Source organism: Rhipicephalus sanguineus, chromosome 1, assembly GCF_013339695.2.
Source record: "Rhipicephalus sanguineus isolate Rsan-2018 chromosome 1, BIME_Rsan_1.4, whole genome shotgun sequence".
NCBI classification, from domain to species: domain Eukaryota; kingdom Metazoa; phylum Arthropoda; class Arachnida; order Ixodida; family Ixodidae; genus Rhipicephalus; species Rhipicephalus sanguineus.
This window is the reverse complement of record NC_051176.1, coordinates 196,740,898-196,762,159: the sequence shown is the minus strand read 5'-3', so window position 1 is coordinate 196,762,159 and position 21,262 is coordinate 196,740,898. Positions and strand designations below refer to the sequence as shown.

The window sequence follows — 21,262 nt, the reverse complement described above, 5'->3', positions numbered from 1 at the left end:
GATTTTTATAATTGGCCTTTTGTAAAAGTTGTTGGACAATATGTATAGGTGATTTCTAAATTTTTCTGTGAGCTTTTTTTAAATATTAAGAAATAAACTAGTACCTTTATGGCACAAAATGGGCCCCTTGTGAATCTCCTTGTGCAAAATTTTGACAAACTTATGCCTAATTCATTGATTAATTTTGGAATGACAATGAGACTATCAACCTACAACAGATGGCTCAAAACCAATTTCATATCAGCATAATTCGCATCTGCATATGAAATTTCATCACTTTATCCCTGTAAATAACCAAAACGGTTTTCATTGTCGCATCCCTCAAAAGACCCCCAACAGCGAAGGTTTTGTCTGAGACTTTTTTACTGTAATTTGTAGTTTTGTGTCTTGTGATCTCGAAGTTTAATCGTAAATGCTCTAACACATCGTATAGTTAATGTTAGCATCGTTAATTGAGAACAATTTTGCGTAAGTTCAAAACGCCTGCCTAATTACCATAAGAAACGGGCACCGCACAGCGGGGGAGCGCCTAAGATTACGTGCACTCAAGCTTTGCTGTCGTTGAAAGTGCAATAGTGCAGTTTTCAGATCGGGGCCTTGCGCATTGTAAAGAATAAAACGATGCGGGTGCTTTGCTATTGTTAAGTATGCGCCCCCTACCCAGAAAGTTAGCCAGAACTACGTTGAGAGCTGCCCGACAACAGAGCGATAGGAGTGACCAACAATAGTCCCTCGCCCTGCAAATATTCTCTGAGATCGACAATACTCGTTTTACTCGTGAAACGTCACACGGGGCCTCTGTCTCCCTCATACTAGTGGCGATGTCACGAGGTGCTGAAAACTCAGATGAGCACCCACGCTTACTTTAAAACCAAATTAAAATATCTTAAGGCAACGTTCGTCACTCAATCGGTCGGAAGTGCCCGTGCATGCAGGACTATTAAACAACACAAGCATCTCGAGTTTCCAAATTTGGTGTCAGGGGTCCTTTAATAGTCTGATTGTCCCCTTTACTTTGCCCCGCTTGGGCTCTGCAAGGTATGTTTACTTATATAATAGCAAATACGGATTCACTGAATTCTAAATTTTATAGCAAACTTCATGTACGTGGAGTAGATATCATAAGACGATTAATGCAAAGCGTTCCTTGCACAGGTGACCATTGACATTCATATTTGTGCTTTTGAAATAATGTACAGCTATGCCAAGTGCCGTTGTACCTCAATAGATTGCCCTGGTTCAAGTGAAGGACATGGTCTACCATTCTTCCAAAAAAAAAAAACTGCTTTATTTGGATGTCTCACAAGTTGCAGTGAGTCGGTGCGGGACAATTGCGACTTGACAGTAGTGACAATGATTTTGTGTGTTCAGAATTTCTAACCTATGCAAAAACAAGCAGTTAAGGTAATTTTTGTGTATGTTCTGTCACTTGTGCGTGTTGCAATTGTGAAATTGTGCATGTGCAGCAGCACAATTGTGCATGTTGGATATCAATGTGCTTGAACTCTGGCAGTACTGTTGCCATAAGTTATATTTTATTGGAAGTTGCTGCTTCTTCGAAGTACTGCGGGTTAATGAATCCGCTTGTACACCTATACAGGTCGCGACAGATTACCAGGCCTTGCAGGAACAAAAACCCATTCTCTCGCCTTCAGCTCCTGGAAGCTTCAATATTGACTTTGGGTGCATAAATGAATGTTGCCTTTGGCAGTTTAGGATCCAGAATTGGCACCCTATGGGAAGCACAGTTAATGGTAGATGCAGCGGGATTTTAAAGGTTGTGTTGCGTCGCGTGGTGCTTCGCAGTGCCTCTCAATTCCATTTTAACCATATCCAGTTGCATAAGTGACATAGCAGAGTGATGAGATGACACTTATCGAATTACTCTGAAGCTTAGAAGGCACATTTTAAGTTCAAGCAGTTTGAACAGGCAGAGGTGTAGTACCCCATCCAAAGAAATTTCTCTGGCTACACCCCTGCAGAAAAATTAAGCCTGAATATAAAATAAAATGTAGAATGTAGGCATGAACTTAAGTGGAGTGCACAGATTATCATATCCATTATTTGGTTTCAGTGTTCATGCAGTTTTCTGGACAAAAAAATGGCGAAGCTTGCACTCAGTCACGCAAGGCTTGAAACAGCATAGGTGGACGATTCTGAAGTCTAATCTCGTTGCTTCTAGGTTGTTGCTAGGCTTTAGCTAGGTGATGCTAGGTTGTTTCTAGGTTGCTTCTCAGCGCAGAGAGGTTGGAGTTTAACGACAGAGAGTCACAGACACAACACGGATGTCGAAACTCCAGAGACAGAAACTCTAGCTGAAACTGAGCGATCGCGCCTCCTCGGGGACGTTGTCGTCTGTGTAGGGCTTCCATCGCTTCGGGGTCTTCTCGCAGCCGCCGTTGCCTTTCCTGTTCCCTACTATTCTCATAACTGCCGCTGAAGCACTCCGTACAGATGCTTCTGTGAAGCTGAAACGTGCGGCCACGCCGTTTATCACTGGGTTCGTACCATCAGTTTATTAAAGCTTTTCTCAATTACTGGTTACGTCTGTCTAGAAATCCTAATTGGTGTTTGCCGCCCATCTGTTGCGTTCTTCAGTTTTAGTGGACCAGCGGTGAGTAGTGGGATTTGCCCAATTTCTGTGGCACACACCCGTTCGAGATGTTGATAGTTTTTTGAACACACCAAAGTTTTTCCGGCCAGCTTAAACAGCTTCGCTGTTAGAAGTGACTGCCCACAGATGAAATAACTGACTTGAATTTCTTTCACTTGTCCCAGCATGTCCCGGTTTGTCGTGAGATATCTTTTTCTCTTGGTCCACGTCTCTATGTATGTGTATATACAGGGTGTCCCAGCTATCACGCAGCACGATTTAAAAAAAGAGGAACGGCGTTACGCGAATCAAACCTGCATCATATTGTTCCTAGTACACTAGAGTAGCCACTGCTATTTTTTTCGTTAATGAGGTTTAATTAATTAGTCATAATTATATTTCTAACTCGACAAGTACTCGCCTAATTGTCAAAATGTCAATGAGTCGTATGTAGGCATGTTCAAATGGCATCTAACTGCGCTACTTTCAACAACGTGCTAATTGCGCGCTCATTTTTTTCGCTTGATCAAGAAAGCCCGCGAAATATGAAAAGTGACACGTGACTAGAGTGTTGCGCGCGTCGGGAACCAGCACCCTCAAACAGGCTCGCTATGAGGCAGACAGTATCAAGGAAAAAATGCAGAAAGAAAAAAAAACGCATAGCCCTATCTGCCACTCCCCGGCCTAAGAAACGCACCGCTTGGTTTTACAGAGTCAGGCCGTAATAAGAACACCTGCCGCGTTATCAATGAGAACAGTCAACCGTGAGATAGGGATGATTGCGGCGTACTATCGAACGGATTGAATCCCAGCGAAATTGCACGCATATCGCTGGCGCCCGACCTGTACCCTTGCCAAAATGCGGAACGCTGTGTTTCGCAAAAGGCAACAGGCAAAGCGGTTGTTTGCAGTAAGCTTATTTGAGGGCGCTGGTTTCCTTTGCGGGTGGGAGCGTAGTCACGTGTTATTTTTCATATTTAGCAAGCTTTCTTTATTTAAATTTTAGCAGGAAAAAAAAAAATATATATATATATATATATATATATATATATATATATATATATATATATATATATATATTTTTCCTGCTAAAATTTGATTCCGACTAGGCCAGATTTTGTTATTCTCAAACGCACTCAAGGACGATGCATGGGGTGAGCAGTGGCGTATCAACTAGTTCGCTGCGTGACCATATATAGGGTGTTCCACGCAGTGTTGGCGGTAACGCTTTACAAGTAACACCGTTACCTGTAAAGCATAACTTTTTTCGGCAATGTACTCATTACCATTTCGGAGCTGTAACGGGTAATTTACTTACGTTAACATTTTTCGGTAATGTGAGGTGTCATGTTACTAGTTACTTTTTATACCAATTATCCTAGGAGTTTTACACAAAACTCTCGTCTCGTAGGCACCACATTCCCAGAGCTATCCTTTTTGTTGAATTACCAGACTGCTGCCGGCTCATCAGGCGCTAACAATAGAAGTACCATCCAATGTGTCCACTGAGCGCCCATTTACCCTAGGTGTGGACGTATTTACTAAAAAGCGAGGCAAGCGGTAAAATGACAGCTTTGAAATAGAGCTGTTGCTGTAATTCTTCAAGTCGTAGTTGTCCGAAAGTTGTCCCTGCAATACTATAGCACTGTTTATCAGTTTTGTTTTCAAAATAAAATTTGCTTTGTGGTGGTTGAATTCCTGAGCGAGTGAAGATGAACCTTGAATGCCTTCACATAAGCACTTGCAATTTTTGTGACAATTATATGGTTAAAGGGGCAAAAATTATGTAGCAAATATTTTTTCTGGGACTATGCAATCCGCCTGTTTCACGGTGCCCCTGCGCATGCGCTCTCTCTTAGCAGGAAAGTCACGAAACATCTCTTCATCTCGGAGAGACGACGTCCCGGTCCCTACCAAAGCCCTAACAAAACGGCAGAGGGCAGCACAGGAAAATGAAATAGACGGATTCAAGCATTTTTTTATTGCTACAAAATTTACGCACATGTTTTGTACGTTAGTAGAAGAACGCCATCAGTATTACTGTAAACTTGATGAGAGATCAGGGATGTTTTCTTTCCAGAGAGCGTTGATGTCGAAATCTCATTATCTTTTTCTTGTAACTTTTAGAGGTGGCTTTACCATGCGCCACAAAGTTATACGCCATCACGTGTAAGTCTGTGGTTAACTTTAGGCCACTATAATATTGCTAAAGTCTGGCACACTTGCGCGAAGTATTCTCGTCATATCAGTATTTCAGCTAGAAATAATATTCTTGTTATATCAGTATTTCAGCTAAAATCATTGTTTGGGCTAGAAATTTTGTGTGAAATATAAATACGAGCTGTATTCAATTGTTATTCTGGGTTCTGGGTAATTCTGGGCAGCGAAGGTGCACTGATTCAAGTTCCTGACAATGGAGTAACAGCAAAAGTAACTTGCGTTACTTTTTTTGGGTTACGTTAACACATTACTACCTTTTTTTTTGTAGGTAACGTAGGGCGGTAATGCAGTCTTTGTTAGGGTAACGAGTAACATACTTAGTTTTTTCGGTAATGCCTACAACACTGGTTTCACATAACAAGAAGCAAGGATTTAAAATAGAGTGATTTGTTGCAACTGAATGAAACCAACATATTTTTTGCTGTCATGTGGTGCTCATTAAGGTAGTACTATATTGCATTCTTTAAATAGGGCTTTCTTTAAATGCTGCAAAAAATCGCCATGCAGCATGTACGTTCTCTCAAAAGAGAGAACAGGTGGTTTTGAAATGCTCTCTACGTCATGATACGCACTTGGCCCTAAAATGATTATTAAAAATTTTGCATAATTGATCTTAGTTAATTAATCAGTTAAGCACAATATAAAAATACAAAGTGAGCACCACATAATGGCAAAATATATGTTGTTGGTTTCGTTCAGTTAACCACTTTTTTTAAAATCCTTGGTTCTTGTTACATGAAACACCCTGTATAAAGCATCATTATACAGTGAAACTTCAGTTGAACGAACTTCAAGGGACCCCAGGAAAAAGTTCGTTAATATGAAAGTTTGCTGAATTGAAATAGCTATGTTGCAACTTGTTATCAGGAGCTAAAGAAAACATCAGTTGTTGAAATGAAATGTGAACCCTTTTATTTTCAATGCTGCTCATTTGAATGTAAATTTCTGCTTATTTAGCACGTTTTGAAGATTGTAGTACTCTTTTGCTGTACTTGTGCATTATAGATGCAGTGGTCATAAATTGAGTCGCTGTCCAAGCTCTTACAAACCTTCGCCGGCACAACACTCTGCTGGGCAGCGAAGGGCTTCACTTTTTCCAAGTACGTCGGTGCTTCTTTAGCTGAAATTCTTGGTACCTCCTCAATAAAGGTTACTTCTTCCTCCTCCTCTTCTTCCTGAGGTGGGACACTCGCTACAAGCTCTTCTGTAGACAGAACGAAAGAAGGGGAATTTTAAGGGCTCGTTTTTCTTTGCTAGACACAACATTAATTAGAACTGCTCCATCTTTCTCATCATTAGCTCCTTTGCTCTCTATCAGAAATGTTTGGTCTGCGCTAAAATCCCCTGCCTGTTATGCACTGTCACAAAACCATGAAAACTCAATTACTTAATTGTACACACCAAACAGCACATTAATATAACGAACAATACCTAAACTTCAGAACAGCTGGACAGCGTCTTGTTCTGAAGGGAATAGCATTCTCACTGATCCTTTTGGCAGTGGCTACTCGCAGCATCTGGCAAAAATGAATTTTTTTGCATATTATAAATATCTTGGGTTAGTACAATGCTGTCGAGCCTTTCGTACATGTGTACAACATAGCATTTTGAACTCCTCTGACCTAATATGATGCGTTTTTTAATGCCTTGGTTGAAGCCACTGTGGTAGTTGCAAGCCACAGCATGAACAAGCAAGGCCATTGGAGATGCAGTTGGAACAGTCATCACATTGTGTTGTACTTTAGGTCAGTCAAAGTAGAACTTCTGTGTGCTCATCGGCTGTGCAGGCAATGCTGTATATTTTCAAAGGAAGAAAAGGAATTTTTTTTAAGTAGTGACAGTAATTGATTGAAATCTTCATAAAATTTGCTCGTTCACGTCCACGCTTCTGTCTGGTGCATGTAATATTGACATCAGGTAGAAATGAATGAATAGAGAATGTCATAGACTGGCGTTATTGAGCCCCTGCTTTGTGGTAGGCTCTTCCGCAATGCTATAGAGCAAGGTGTGAAAGTGTTGCATAGGTGGCTCGCACTGTTGAAAACCTATAACGCGTCATGGAGGGACACAGAAAGCAGTCTTCACTACTGCAGAAGGGGATATGTTATAAAAGTGCATTATTTAATTATGCTACAGCTGTGTCGAAAGAAAACTTCGCCTAGCTGTTGGTTTGCCAGTGTGTTGCCACCACTCCAGGAAATGGGGGGGAGGGGGGGGAGGCGTAGCCCCCACGGACTTGTGACAGTGGGAGAGCCAGCACTCCCTTGCACCCCCCTCCCTGGTAGATAGCCTATGGGGGTGGGAGGAAAATGCTGTACGTTGCATGCTCCTGCGCTTTTGACAATGGGAGGGCTTGTGCACCCCCACTGGTAAATACATCCATGAAAAGACGCAAGTTCGAACTTGCTTTGATGGGACCTGTTCAGCGGTAGCCTTTTCTGCAGAGCTGGCCGGCACACAGGGCAAAAAAGCATCACGTACCACAGAAAACCTGCCACGTCCACGATCATGGTAGGGCAGGAGATATTCTCACTGCAGAAGCAGGGGATATGCAATAAAAATGATTAATTACGTGACTACTATGTTGAAATAAAACTTAGCCTTGGTGGGATTTGGCAGTGTGTTGCCGACACGCAACCACTTTCAAAAGTGTGTGTTTGGGGAAGGGGCCTTCCCCTTTGACAGTTAGTAATAGAAACTATTTTACTTTTGGGTATTAGGGCAAATGTGGGTGGGTCGCCTAGTCTATATATCCCTAGAAACACCAAATGTTGACCCAACGTTATACATTGAGAAAGTTGCTTCAACATTGTGGCAACATTGCGTGTTACTAGTCTAGGGCCCCACTTTCCTGTGCAGCTCGCTGGGCCTGATCAATTGCAATGCAACTTGGCTCTCCCGATCCTTGCTCGCAAGCCAGACTTCCCACTGCCTCTCAAATGGGTTTGTGCCTAACAAGGGCTAGTTAATTTTGGGTGGCCTGAGTCTACACGTCCACGTTATGTGGGTGAGACATGGCCGCTCCCAACACCACAAACAATATGTGTCCCAATATTGTGTTGGGTGGATTTTATAGAGGATTAATAGATTGGGCTATGTGTTTGTTTATAGCCGGTGCCAGCCTGTATGTACCGTATACGTTCGACTAATAAGGGCCACGCTCGTGTAAGGGCCGCTCCCCCCAACTTGACAGTCCAAATTTTGAAAAAAAAAGATCGCTCCAGCAAGCGGCAGCGCGTTGTTGAGTCTTTTAAGGTCATCGTTTTAAAGTCACTGGGATTTCCAATGCCATGGACGGCACTGAGGACGATTGGATAGATGAACGTGCGGATGACCCGAGCAGCGGCGACGAGCCGAGCCCGAGCAGCGATACCGATGAAAACATCTAGCAAGGATCTCCACAGCTAGACGTCAGATATCCCATCATTAGGTATATATGGCACGATTAAATAGGTTTTTCCATACACTGATCGAAAATTCAACAAAAAATCCACACTTCTGTGCAAGGGCTGCACCCCATCAAAATCGCGGAAAAAAAGTGCGGCCCTTACACGAGTGTATACAGTAGCCTGCCCTATATCAAGTTTGGGTGTCGCAGACTGAATTTTTGCCTTTCTTTTCTTTGTGCCTCCAAGATGTTGCGCAAGGTGACCAAGTTCTTTGAGAGTCTTAATCGGCACTCAGATCCCTAGCCCCACATGTGTAGGACAGCAAAAAATGATTGTGTGACATATTGGTGCATCTGTGTTGCTAGCACCTTCACCGTAATTTCTGATAAAGTTCCGGTCATGTACTGACGGCATGCTGACTACGAGTCCGAGATTAATAGGACATCCTCGGTTTGCACTTGGCATTTCGGCCGACTCTGCCGTGCTGAGTCGGTTCGTGCGATTGCTGTGATTGTAGTGTTTTGATTTGCAGCTACTACAGTCTATTTGTCTTTGGCTATTCTACAGGCGTCTGTGCACTACATGTTCCGGTTACACCCAAACTCACTTTGTAAAGCTCTGGCCCTGGCATCTTGTCTGTCCGTGTGATATTTTGCTCTCATGTTTTTGGAAACAGGAGATGCCATTATGTGTTCTTCTACCTTGTACCTCACAGGGAAGAAGTGTCCGCTCTCAGCAATATTGTGGTCTTAGGGGATACCCTAGCTTTTGCAGTAAGACTCTGCCTTGTTCTGTTGAGTTCAGCCTTTCCTGCTGCATGAGCATAAGTGACGCGATTTCTTCAGATGTGTTATGTATTCCCAGGTCTTCGAGTTTTTCAGTGCTTGCATTTTACCTGGCCTAAAATTTGTTTGTTTGTTTTTGGAATGGGAGGCCGTAGGTTACGCGACTGAAGACGAAAGCCTGCACTAGCCTGGTAGTTTCCTAATTCTTACGTGAACCCTTTCTTCATTCTAATCACCCGCAGTGGATCATGCGCACTACACTTGTAGTGGTTTTCCTCAGGTACGGTGTGATCTGCTTTGTTGTTCTCCTGAATCTACAGACCTCCCTAGTGGCACCAAATGTTGACACTGCGTGCTACTAGGCCTAACATATGTGCAGCGTTTTCACCTGTTTAGGTGTAGCTCTATTTGTAGTCGTTGCCGCTTTCTCGAGTATGGGGCTCAGACACATATGAATTTAGAATTTTGTTAGCATATCGCATTCCTGCTTCTAAATAACTCTCTGCAGGGAATCTTGTTTCTTTCCCTATGAGCCTTTATGTGCCCATATTGTAATGTCATCGGCATAAATTGCATGTCCTAGGTCTTTCTCATCCCCTACCTCTATCGCTACCTTATTTTTCACATTCCTGTGTTGAAGATCGCGAGTAGCGGCGAGAGAATTGAACGCTGTTTGGCAGGCCAAAGGGTTCTGGTCTAGTTGATCCCAAGTACGCATTCAATTTTCTGAAGTTCTTAGCGGCCGGATAGGTTATGTGCTATGGTGCCAAATGCCCTCTGCAGGTGTGAGCGTATGAGGTAAGCATTGACATCGGATACTGTTATGATCAAGTGACCTTCATCCTACTTTCTGTTGCGGGTTGGACAATGTGCACGGTAATGTCGACGATAAACTTGTCTCGACTGTCGAGTGAAACAGAGTTCTTGGACCTTGGTTCTAGAGTGAAGGCAGTGAAGGCGGTGAAGGATTTCCCGGCCTTCCTCAGCCACTTGTCATTGCGAAAAGTTGCAAAACGAAGTCTGAAGTGTACACCTTTGTATTCATTTAATATCAATTCAGTGATTGAATTGTCTACAATTATTGCTTTTGGTAATTACTTTTTCATAATTTAGACGATTTAGATGATTTAGAGGCCAAAACTCATACAATACAAACAGCCATCACCATCATCATTTAGTCAAGCCAGGGCCCAGGCAGAGGAGGTCGTGGGCGCTACAAGCGGCGGTCTGCGGCGGTTGCCGAGAGCTGCAAATTACTTGGTCGACGCAGCGTCCCGAAGTTAACCGGCGACCGGCTTGAAAACGGAAAGCAATTCTGGTGCGCTTGACAGTCTTTGACATAGTTGTTTATAACCACAAAATGTCATACCTTTGTCTGTAGAAAATTGTTTGGGGAGGGCATGCTACAAAACAGCAGCTATGTATTTAACGTGGAGCGCGGGAATTCCGCGCCTCCCTAAAACCTTATCAGCGTTAAGCAAATCGTGTTCTAACTTGCGTTATAGGATGTGTAGCTTGTCTGTGAGCGCTGAACAGGTGGATTTTTTTAGGTAGATCACTTGTTCTCTTTGCTAGCATTGCGATGTGGCATTTGTAACAGGAGCCGCATGACCAGTATGAAATTGGCGCGCATCGCACGTACTAAGGTGCCAGATAAATATAGCGTGCCTAGATGATCATGCTTCCTTCCTTTGCTGTTCAGAAACTATCACAGCAGATCCATGCTGTAAGATTCTGGGGGGCCCTAAGATGCGTTACATTTACGGCGAGATGTCCACCTATAAACGCTGCTCGCGTTTTCGATGCAAACGATGCTGCATACGGATTCTGCTAAATGTACTTGATTTCAGTGCTTTCTCCAAAGTGTCTCATCCTCCAGGAATAATTTGTGATTTTGACGTCATAATGTGGGTTTTCACTTGCGTTTGTGCATACTGTTTCGTAACATGTTTTCGAGGTCAGGCCAACGTATGCAGCATTGTGTCCATGATAGGTGACCGTTAACGATGATTATGTTGTTACTGCTTTTCCATCTGCAAGTGAAACACTTGTTGATGAACGCCTGCTGCTACAGATTTTTAACATTAAGGACGCAGGTGGCTTGGGTGCCAAGTAACCCAGGGTTTTTGCTGGGGCCAAAGTAGCCTGCGCAAGCGTGCGGAACACATACCTCTTACTTGCACTAAAGAAAAATTGTCTGTCATGTTCAAATAGGTGCTACCTGGGCACTATGTGCTTGTAACCGTGGAATCACATTGTTGCTTCCACTGATGCTTGCACTGATGTTTTCTGAACGAATTGGAAATTTCGGTGGCGTTTGTTGTCTTGCAAAGGTGCTTTTCAACCAAACTCTTTTCTCAACAGACTTATCTATGCATTTACCTGAAAACCAAGTGATAATGCCATCTGGTTCCATTAGTGCATAATCCCTTTTGTTGGTTGTAGTTCAGAAAGGTTGTGGCATGTTTATGAGGCTGTGTGACACAGCAGTCGCAGGAGAACTAAACTTTGACATTTACGTTAGCTTTTGGCAAAAAAGAGGCAAGCAGATTCTAGCTATGCCTTGGTTGCACTTTTCCACAGCACTTGAGTGGCAGAAACTTGCAAATTGTTTGTTGCATCCAAGACAACATGGATTTAGATAACGAAGGTTGGTAATAACTGTAGCAATATTTCTGAACCTTTCTATTGCAATAAGGTACACCAATGTGACTTGTGTCCCTGTTGTTACATGTTCTTTAAGGCTGATGTAATATTTTAAATATATTTTTTCCTGTTTGCAGTTTCTGGTGGGTAATGTCAACAAGTATCTTGTGGGTATTATTTAATCGGTACCTGAGACATTACTGTTTCCTAAGGCATGTTAGGTAAATCATTCAAATAGGTGTACATATATGCATAGGTCAGCAAACTCACTTATGAGTTGACTCACCCAGACTCGCTCAAACTCAGATTGGCCCGTGAGTCTGAGTCTGAGTGAGTCTGGGTGAGTAATATTTCGGTGAGCTTGAGTCAGAGTGAATCCGGTTGAGGAAGTATTTAGTGAGTCTGAGTCCGAGTGAGCCCTAAGCGCAAAATATATTTCTTGAGTGAGTCTGAGGGAGCTCCACCTTTTATTGCTGACCTATGGTCTTATCTGTCATCTTCGGCATTACTGTCAGCCTTTACATTTATACTCGTCTATTCGCACATATCTCAGTGCACTCACGTTCATGCAACACCTAAATATTTATTGGTGGAAAGTTCTTCATAAAAATATGTCGTGTGAGTCTGGTATTCAATAAAAATGTCCTTACTGGATTACTGATAACTCGTATGTGAAGGTATAAGATCAAAAGGTGTATCGTAGAGCACCAATTATGGGAGATATTGGCATTAAAGAGCATTGACTTCAAGATCGAAAAAAAATAGTTTTACGCTTAAGGACTCGTGAGTCGGTTCACTTGGCTTATGCAGACTCCAGTCAAGCCACGAGTTTGAGTCTGAGTGAGTCCGCCCGAGTAATATGTTGGTGAGTTTGAGTCCGAATGAGACCAGTTGAGAAAAAGTTTAGTGAGTCCGAGTGAGTCCGGTCGAGAAAAATTTTGGTGAGTCTTAAGTCCGAGTGAGCCCTCAGAGCAGAACGTCTTTGTTGAGTGAGTCTGACTGAGCTCGAACTTTTTTGCCGACCTGTGCATATATGGTTCTCAAAACAGAAAAAGGTGCACAGCACCAAGAAAAAGGCAGGTGAAAGAAAAGAGCATCCGTTTTATGATGAATATACCAACTAGCCCAACAGCAAGTTTTGCTTGCATGTATGGAGTCTTTTAAGCACACATAGAAGAGAAAAATGTTGCTGAGCTGGTATTGTGTGCTATAGGTGTGCAGTGCATTAGAAATAACTTGGAAGATATTCTTACAGTAGTTGTTTGCTTAGAGATTGGTTAAGTGCTGCCTTAATGTAGCTGAAACATTTGAACTTAAGGTAATAATAAAGTAAACTTGTGCTGCAGTCTCCAGCCAATAGGAAAATATGTGAAAAAATGGCTCTAACTGGATAGTAAATTATTTTCATAGTATTGCAAATAGTAGTAGTAAAAAACCTTATTTTTGTCTGAGATGGAGTTTAGGCAGGAGGGGAGTGGGAGGGCCTCTTACTTCTCAGGCGGCAGCCATCTGAACTACCCGGAGTTGAGAGATACGGTTCTGACCTGAGAGAGTAGTCTCCCGCTGCTACATGTTCATGTTGTTACATGGTGATGCAGTGCTGCATCCTAACATGCCTCTTAATGTCATGGATTGTATTTTATTTGTCATGTTTTTTCATGATATTATAAATTACCTTAGTCATTTCTGTCATACCCATGCTTAGCTGTAATGGCTTGAAAATTCTTTCTGCTGGGAATTCTGAAAAACCGTAACACTTATTGCAATTGTTCCTATTTTGATGTTGTTACTGATAGTCTAATGAGTTGTTTGTTATGTTGCTAAGCTGCCTTTTTTTATCAGGGATTTGTAGTGTTCTGTAGCTGGCATTTCAATTTTGTCATCCTGTAGAAGACCTTGGGAGTTTTTTTTTTTTTCATTTCTTAGAACATCACTTGGTTTTAATTAGTTTTTGTTTTGAGAGCAATCTAATAACTGTTAATATCTCTTGACCACTGTAGTATTATTAGATTAGGGAAAAGAGTTGCCACCATTTGTGCACAAAGGCATGATAAGCATCGAAGTGCAAAAAGTTTTTTTTTTGGGTCTGAAAGGTGGTGGGGGGGGAGGGGGCAGATGAGATTCGTGGAGTAATGGAAGAAATGGAAATGACCTTAGCAGCAGTGTGTGTCGTAATACGGTGCAGGTGCCTGCAGCATGGGTGGTGGCCGAGCCCGCAAAGGGGGCAGCAATGGCGGAGGGGCAGCGGAAGAGGCGCCAGCACGGGCCAAGATGAGTGCTCCTGGAGAAGCGCAGCAGGTGGCCCTGGTACGGGTGAATACGGCGAGGAAATCTTTTCCTGCCGCTTGTGAGACCCACAAGAAGCACAGGAAAAGGTTCTTTCGTGGAGGCACCTACGGTCTTTACCTGAGTGTCTCTCGGCGCAAACGGCGTCACCGTAAGGCTGGCTCAGATGAAAGTGGAACTTCTATGGACGGGGAGGCAACTGCGCCTGAAGCGGGCAAGGAGAACAGCTGTCCTCCACCATCGGTGGAGGCTGCAGCAGAGGAGAGTGCCAGTGAAGGAAATTCGCAGAATGGAGCCCAGCCTGTAGAGGGCTCTGCTGGTTGGGACCACGATTCAAGCATTGCATCAAGTGTCAAGAGTCGACAACGAGTAAAGCGACGCCTAATGGATGACCATGTTGACGTCGACGATGTGAGCCTCTGCTCGTCCAGCAGTCCGCCTGATGGACCTGCCAAGAAAGTTCCTCCACCTCCACGCAAAGGTGGGGCATCTATGAAGGTGTACTGTAACCCGCCATAGATACTTCCACATTGGTCGTGCAGTCATGTCATTATCAGATAAAACCCAGTGCTGTGGGATGCATTCTTAGAGTAATAATAATAGCTAGGGTTTTATGTGCCAAAACTACAATATGATTGCCAGGCAGGCCGCAATGGAGGACTCTGGATAATTTCGACCACCTGGGATTCTTTAACGTGCACTGTCATTGCACAGTACATGGGCCTCTTGTATTTCTCCTCCATTGAAATGCGACTGCTGCAGCTGGTGTCAAACCCACGTCCCTCAGGTCAGCAGCTGGGCACTGTAACTATTGCCACCGCGGCAGCTCTTAAACAGAGTAGGAACTGATATAAAATAGTGCACCTGTCTTACAATCAAGACTTCATGCCCGTGTCATCACGCTCATAAACTTTTCTGGCTGCATGTAGTTCACGTTTTAGAGCACCTTTTTGTTGTTTTAGCATTTTGTGAGTATCAGAGGGAATGAGTATACAGGGTGTTTCTTTTTTACATAGTACAGATTTTCAGAAATAATTCTATGACAATCAGGCTCCAGTCATTTTTGCACACATACTCTATGTCCAGGCGGAACTGTTTTTCTGCAACTAAAGTGACACAGAGGAGACTAATTAACGAAATTTGTTAATTAACTTCTTAATTATTGACTTGAGGGCAGTTGTTTATATCAGAAAGTTGTAGTGGGTGCCAATTTATGGCATACCTATCTTTTAGAAATCACGAAAGTTGCACGTAATTCAAGATATTCGTAATCGAATTTTAAGGGTGAAATCGAAACTGATCGTGCCCAGCGCAGAGAAAATGCGGCCTCTCTGTTGCGTAAGACCGGAACTACATGTGACAAGAAAGTGACGAAATTTGAATGAAGGCGCGCGAAGCAGATATGGTTGGGAAAATCGGCAAGCATTCTGAAATACACAAGTAGACAGCTTATTATTTGGGTGCGATGTGTGGTGTTTATGTTTCTTTTTTAATCTATAAATGGGAGCTAAAAACTATTTCACCTGTTTGCAACAAGACGCGCTGCAGTTTTCTGCCTCTTGAGTTTTATGCTGCACAGAGGAAGAAAATGTTGATATTACACTTTTCTTGCACACAGCTCGAAAGAAACAGATAAGCACCAAACACCACATGCAAAGGTAAGGTGATCATTGTTACGTTATTGCGCACCACTTTGAGGACGAAGACTGAACCACACGAACACAAGAGTAAACTTGAACCACACGAACACAAACGCAAGTTTGCTCTTGTGTTCGTGTGATTCAGTCTTCGTCCTCAAAGTGGTGCGCAATAACGTAACAATGAATAGATACCAACTGGCCCAAGCAAGTACCCTTGTAAGGTGATCCGCTGGCGCAAGTGAGATGACTTGCCACTTTTCACGGAAAGATAAGGCCAAGATGCACCTTCATTCAAATTTGATCTACTTCCTTGTCATGGGTAGTTCCTATCTGATGTAACACAGTTGTCGTGTTTTGTGCGTGCCGGGCACGATCAGTTTTGATTTTGCGCTTAAAATTCAATTATGAATATCTAGAATTACTTGCAAATTTCGTGATTTCTAAAAAAGGGATCTGCCATAAATTGGCTTGCACTACAACTTTCTAATATAAACAGCTGCCCTCAAGTCAATAATTAAAAAGTTAATTAATGAGCTTTTGTTGATTAGTAAGCTTTAATTGAAAGTTTATAAATGAGCTTTTGTTAATTGCAGCAAAGTAATTCCGCCTTGACATAGGGTACGCGTGCGAAAACAACTGGAGTGTGACTTTCATAGAATTTTTATAAAAAAATCTGTATTGTATAAAAAGAAACACCCAGTACATATTCCTTTATATTGAGAAGAAACATCACTCCACTGCACAAGGAAAAGTAAATGCTGTGATGTGGTTTATTGACGCGTCTCCAGGGAATGTCGACAGACGTCAAGAGTAGGGCGTCGGAGAGCGGCGGGCGTCAAGCAGCCGAAATCCGGGCAAGCGCGCGCTTGTCTCCCCGCTGCTATTGACACTTTGGCTTGCTTGCTTGCTTGCTTGCTAGCTTGCTCGTTTGCTTCGTCGTTGTCCTCTCTTCACTGCAATGCATACTTTTGATCGTATAAAAAGTATGAATACTGGAGTTTTAACTGCCAAAACCATAAGGTTACAAGGCAGTCTGTAGTTGGAGGCTTCCAAATTAGTTTTGACTACCTGGGGCTCTTTAATGCTCATCTAAATCTTAAGTACTGGGTGTATTTGCATTTCACCCCTATAATATACAGCTACCGAAGCCGGGAATTGAACCTGCACCCCTGTCCTCAGCAGTGCAACACCTTAAACACCAAGCCACCACAGCGGGTAAATGTGTGTTAGGAAATAAATGCATTATTGTTAGTAGCACTAGTGTGTGTACCATGCCGTATTCTGTCCCTGTGTTTACTTGCACTCAACCCCCTTAAAAACTAATTTCATTGGCTTGCCACTATTATTTGCCTGCTTTCGTGTAGAAATATGTTGAGCAAATATTTTTTTCCCTTTATGTCTACCTGAACATAATTTAGGTGGCTATTTCTGTGTGTAATCGTAAGTTATAATTTTGTGTAAAATTTTCATTGTTGTCATGAACCTCTTATTTGTTTGTTCTGTGAAAAGTAGGAAATGGGTATGTAGCATGGTGGGATGAAAGAAAGCAACATATGAGTGAAGGTGGGGAATCCACTCGGCTCTCATAATGCTATTGTGAAAGCATCTAGTTTGGGTACACTCTGTGGCACTGTATGGCACTATCTCCCTGCTGTACACTTATTTCTTGCAGATAAGGCTTGTTTAGTTGCTGTATTGTGCAGAGCATATATTGTCATTGCGTGCCTTTCCCAAGGCTTGCACATGAATTTCATTCACTGCATTACATACATGCAAACTAAAAATTTGCATCCTTATGCCCATTTTCATCATTCGCTGTTTATATGTGATGGAAAAGTATGTAATATTCATGAGTGTTGCAGTTTGGGCAAGTTTCTAATTCTTGAGCTGATTGAGGCAGTGCATGATTAATGAGAATGAAAATAAAGACGGGGATACACATGACATCAACTCTGCAGAGTTATAGGAATGCATTACTTTGGATGATGTTCCAATGCTCTTTTAACTTTCTACTCACCCGCCAACCTGTTCGACTGACATAGGAACCCCAGAAATGGCACACATTAACTGATAATCTTTGCACACCCAACAAAGTTGCTCTTGTGAGCTTTATGACGTCAATCAGGAATGAAAATGGGCTTGGTGAAACAGCCTAGCCTTTGTAGCTTATTGGATACAGGGGAAGTGTATTGCTATTTTTTTCTTCAAGAGGTACAAAATATGGTGACTATGTCAGATCACAGTGAACTTTAGTTTTTTCATGCATACATGTGATGCTGTGGGATGTTTCTCATGCAGTTTTCTAGTAGCGACTTCTGCTGTGCCAACCAGAACATGGTTAATATATCTGGCATTCTCCAACAGCTTAGTTTGTACATGTAAAGGAACAGCACTGTGATTGGAATATGAATTCCACAAAGCATTCATGAAATGCAACTTTACAATGGCACTGTTGACATGGGACTTGTACAATTGTATGTCAAGGAAATGAATGCTCTCATTGTTTGACAAGCATCTCATGTTACTTTGAGTGCGGCTTAGCACACCTGAACTATGTTTAATACATTAGCAGTTCAAGATTCAAAATAGCTGGACCTGTAGTTAAGTAAAAAGAGTTTGTCATAAACATATCTAGAAACCTTGTTTACCTCTCACTGGTCTGAGAATGTGCAAAGCTCTGTGTCAAGTTGATTTGAAACCAGTCTTTTAGAACTGGTGATGAATGCAATCCAAATAAAGATTTGTTCTTGCGGGTAAAAGTTGTCTAGGTATGTAATATATTACAAACAAAGAACTAATTCAGGATGCCCTGACCACGCTGTGGTTTGCAAAGCAGAAATCCTTTTCAGAAGGTAATGTGGGATATACTACTGCATCACCAGCTGCCACGGAAAATAAAAAAAACATATTCACTGCAGTTCTCACCTTAAAAAAAATGAAAGCAACAAACTCATGTGAAGGTATTAGTTCTGCATCAAATAAGCTACAGAGGCATAACTGCCCTATAAGGGGCATGTAAGATGTTCTTGACCTATGGGGGCTGAACAGATAGTTGTGTGGTCATCATAGAGTGCATCATGACAATTGAGTGGTGGCTTCATTTGTTTTCCTTGCAAAATCAAGATTGTCTGCCAAATTTTAATAAAATTGTTGTAAAAGGGGTTGCACTACAGAGCTTGAGCTTGCAGGTTCAATCCCTGCTGTGATGGCCACATTTCAGTTGGGGTGAAATGCAGAAAATCACCATGTACTTAGATTTAAATGCATCTGACCATTTGGTCAGATGGTCAGTATTATTCAAAGTTGCCCATTATTGCCTGCCTGAAAATCAGATTGTTGTTTTTTACCATAAAACTCTGCAATGTAATTTTTTAGAGCCAGAACTTTATTGAGAACAATAAAGGGAAAATGATAGCTTAGCTTTGTGACCTTGGTGTGCCCATGGCTTAAGTCGTATTTTCAGTCAAATTATCAAAAAAAATATCAGACATTAAATTTGAATTGCATTGAACATGTGCTAACAATTCCACATATTGCTGTGTTCAATAAGTGGTTGAAATTCTGCATTGTCTCCTTTTGGCCTTGCTTATAGCTATCTACTAGTAACATTCAGTAAACATACTATTTTACACAGCTGTAACGGCTTTCGTATCGGACTTGGCTTTAGAATGCGTCGCTTCTGTGCAAGTTAAATTCAATCATTCTGAGGCAGGATTATGGATTGCCATTATGTATCATGAGGCTTGTTTCAGGTTCAATTTCAGCTCTTTACTAGGGATGGCTGTAATGCACTGGTTGATATTGGAAATTCTTTTTAGAGTATGTGTTTTGACCCGAGTTTACTGATAGATAATCACTACTTAATTAGCGAATTCATTGTATTCTTGCAGGTATTAATGGTGGTGGTCCCTTTTGCCAGGCAGACCTCAATTGTGTTCGACTAGAGGTTGTGGTGAGTATGCGAAAAAGGATGTGCATCAATTTTATCAATTCTCAGCCAGAAATTCAAAGGCTAACGGGCTGAAATATCACTAATGTGTAGTTGGTGCAGTTTTAATGCGATAGCAAGCCTGTGTCACAGAAAATGTGTGTGATGTCGGCAGTGTTGGTTGTGATGCCAAGGAATCAGGGTTTGAGCCGGAATCGAACTCAGGCATTCTGCGTGGCAAAGTGTTCTACCACAGAGCCATACCAATGCTCGAAAATTTCTTTAGGAAAGTACCTGTACAGGTGTCATGTTGGGGGAAAAAACCACATTAGCAGATGTAATATTGTATGGCAGAGGTGTAGACTCTCACCAGGTGTCACACCATGCGAATTGCATAATCTGTGAGCGGTTTAAAGCTGTTCATTCATTATGAAGAGCTCAGCCATAATTAGTCATCATCATCAGCCACAGCATCAACAAAGTGTGCAGCTACGTAGCTGCACACATTGCATTACAGAGGCGTAGTGGGTACTTTGCAACTGTACTTGCAGAAGGCGCCCTAGGAGAGTTTCCAATGGCAAATGTCACACACAGACGTTGCTTTCCTCATGGCATGGTTGAGGTGTCCACCGAGAAGCGAACCATGGCAAGCAAATGAGAAGGCGATGCAAGCAGAGCCTGAAACGCTATCGCATTCCACTCTTAAATGCGAAGCATAAGCGTCCTCCAATTTTTCTAGAGCTCTTGGACTTGAAAGAAAATCTTGGTCGAATTTAGCTGGAACACCCTGTATATTTGTTTGTGTTTATATTTATGTTGATATAGTGCAATGTTGTATACAAAGCAATGTCAGCGTATGAGAATGTGAAGCCGGCAGGTAATGAAGCCAAGGAAAGCATAGGGGAATTTAGTCCTTAATGGAGGGGCATTTGCGCCACTGGCAGGTACCATCTCTCTTTTGTAGAGTCACACAGTCTAAAGCAAGGGTGAAGTGCTTTTGTGTCTTTGTATTCACTTCACCAGAAATGAAAATGAAAGACATGGCCCATAGTATTCTTGGTCCCTCCTTGTATGCAGTGGGATCACGAGTCACCATCATGCCAGTGGCCGTGCTGCTGCACAGAGCCAAGTAGACCTGCAACGGAGAACCAGCCACATTGCCAAGGTCTGGACTCCTTGCAAGGCAGGGTCAGTGACAGTGTTTGTTTTCGCTTTTCTTTTTTTTTTCTGTGTGTGATTTGAGTGTACAAGTCTTTCTGTGTATAAATATGTTTTACTGTGTCAGCCCGTTGGTGAGAAAGAGAAAAGAGTTCCTAATGCCTAGCGTTAAGGCTACAAAGCATACCAAAGTAATGAGGAGCTATTAAGTTGTAAATATTGGACAAATTTTAATTACCTTGGTTTCTTTCTTCCTTACCAAGATGATTTTGTTACTATGTTGATGTGATTGTATTGTAATGATCCACATCACCAGCACAAAACCAAGCTCTAAATGAAGTTGAACGGAAGCTGCAATAAACAAGTGCAAAATGCAGTGTCCTTGTGAAATGTTAAGTAGTAAAATAATGTTACCCGCATTTTGGACTCCTTCAAGATTTTTGGTTATTACTGTGGCATTCATTTCTTTGTATAGATGCATATTCTTGCTATGTTGCAACTAGGGGCAACTGCTGATGCAGACAAAGCATAATTTGAGGTGGTTGGATTGCATGTTTTTCCATTTGCATGCTGTACACAGCAGCAGTGCTGTTAGTGCACATAAGGAAGTAATTAAT

The 21,262-nt window shown here is 42.2% G+C and overlaps 1 protein-coding gene across 1 annotated transcript in view; it reads left to right on the top strand.

The window, feature by feature from the left end:
* The first annotated feature begins 10,205 nt into the window (after window positions 1-10,205).
* LOC119405066 (histone-lysine N-methyltransferase EHMT2) overlaps window positions 10,206-21,262 on the top strand; it is a 116,003-nt gene continuing 104,946 nt past the window's right edge. The window contains exons 1-4 of the mRNA XM_037671831.2: window positions 10,206-10,305; window positions 13,819-14,400; window positions 19,450-19,511; window positions 20,565-20,675. Of these exons, the coding sequence (XP_037527759.1) occupies window positions 13,830-14,400; window positions 19,450-19,511; window positions 20,565-20,675 (744 nt within the window). The 5' untranslated portion in view covers window positions 10,206-10,305; window positions 13,819-13,829. The remainder of the gene's footprint in view (window positions 10,306-13,818; window positions 14,401-19,449; window positions 19,512-20,564; window positions 20,676-21,262) is intronic.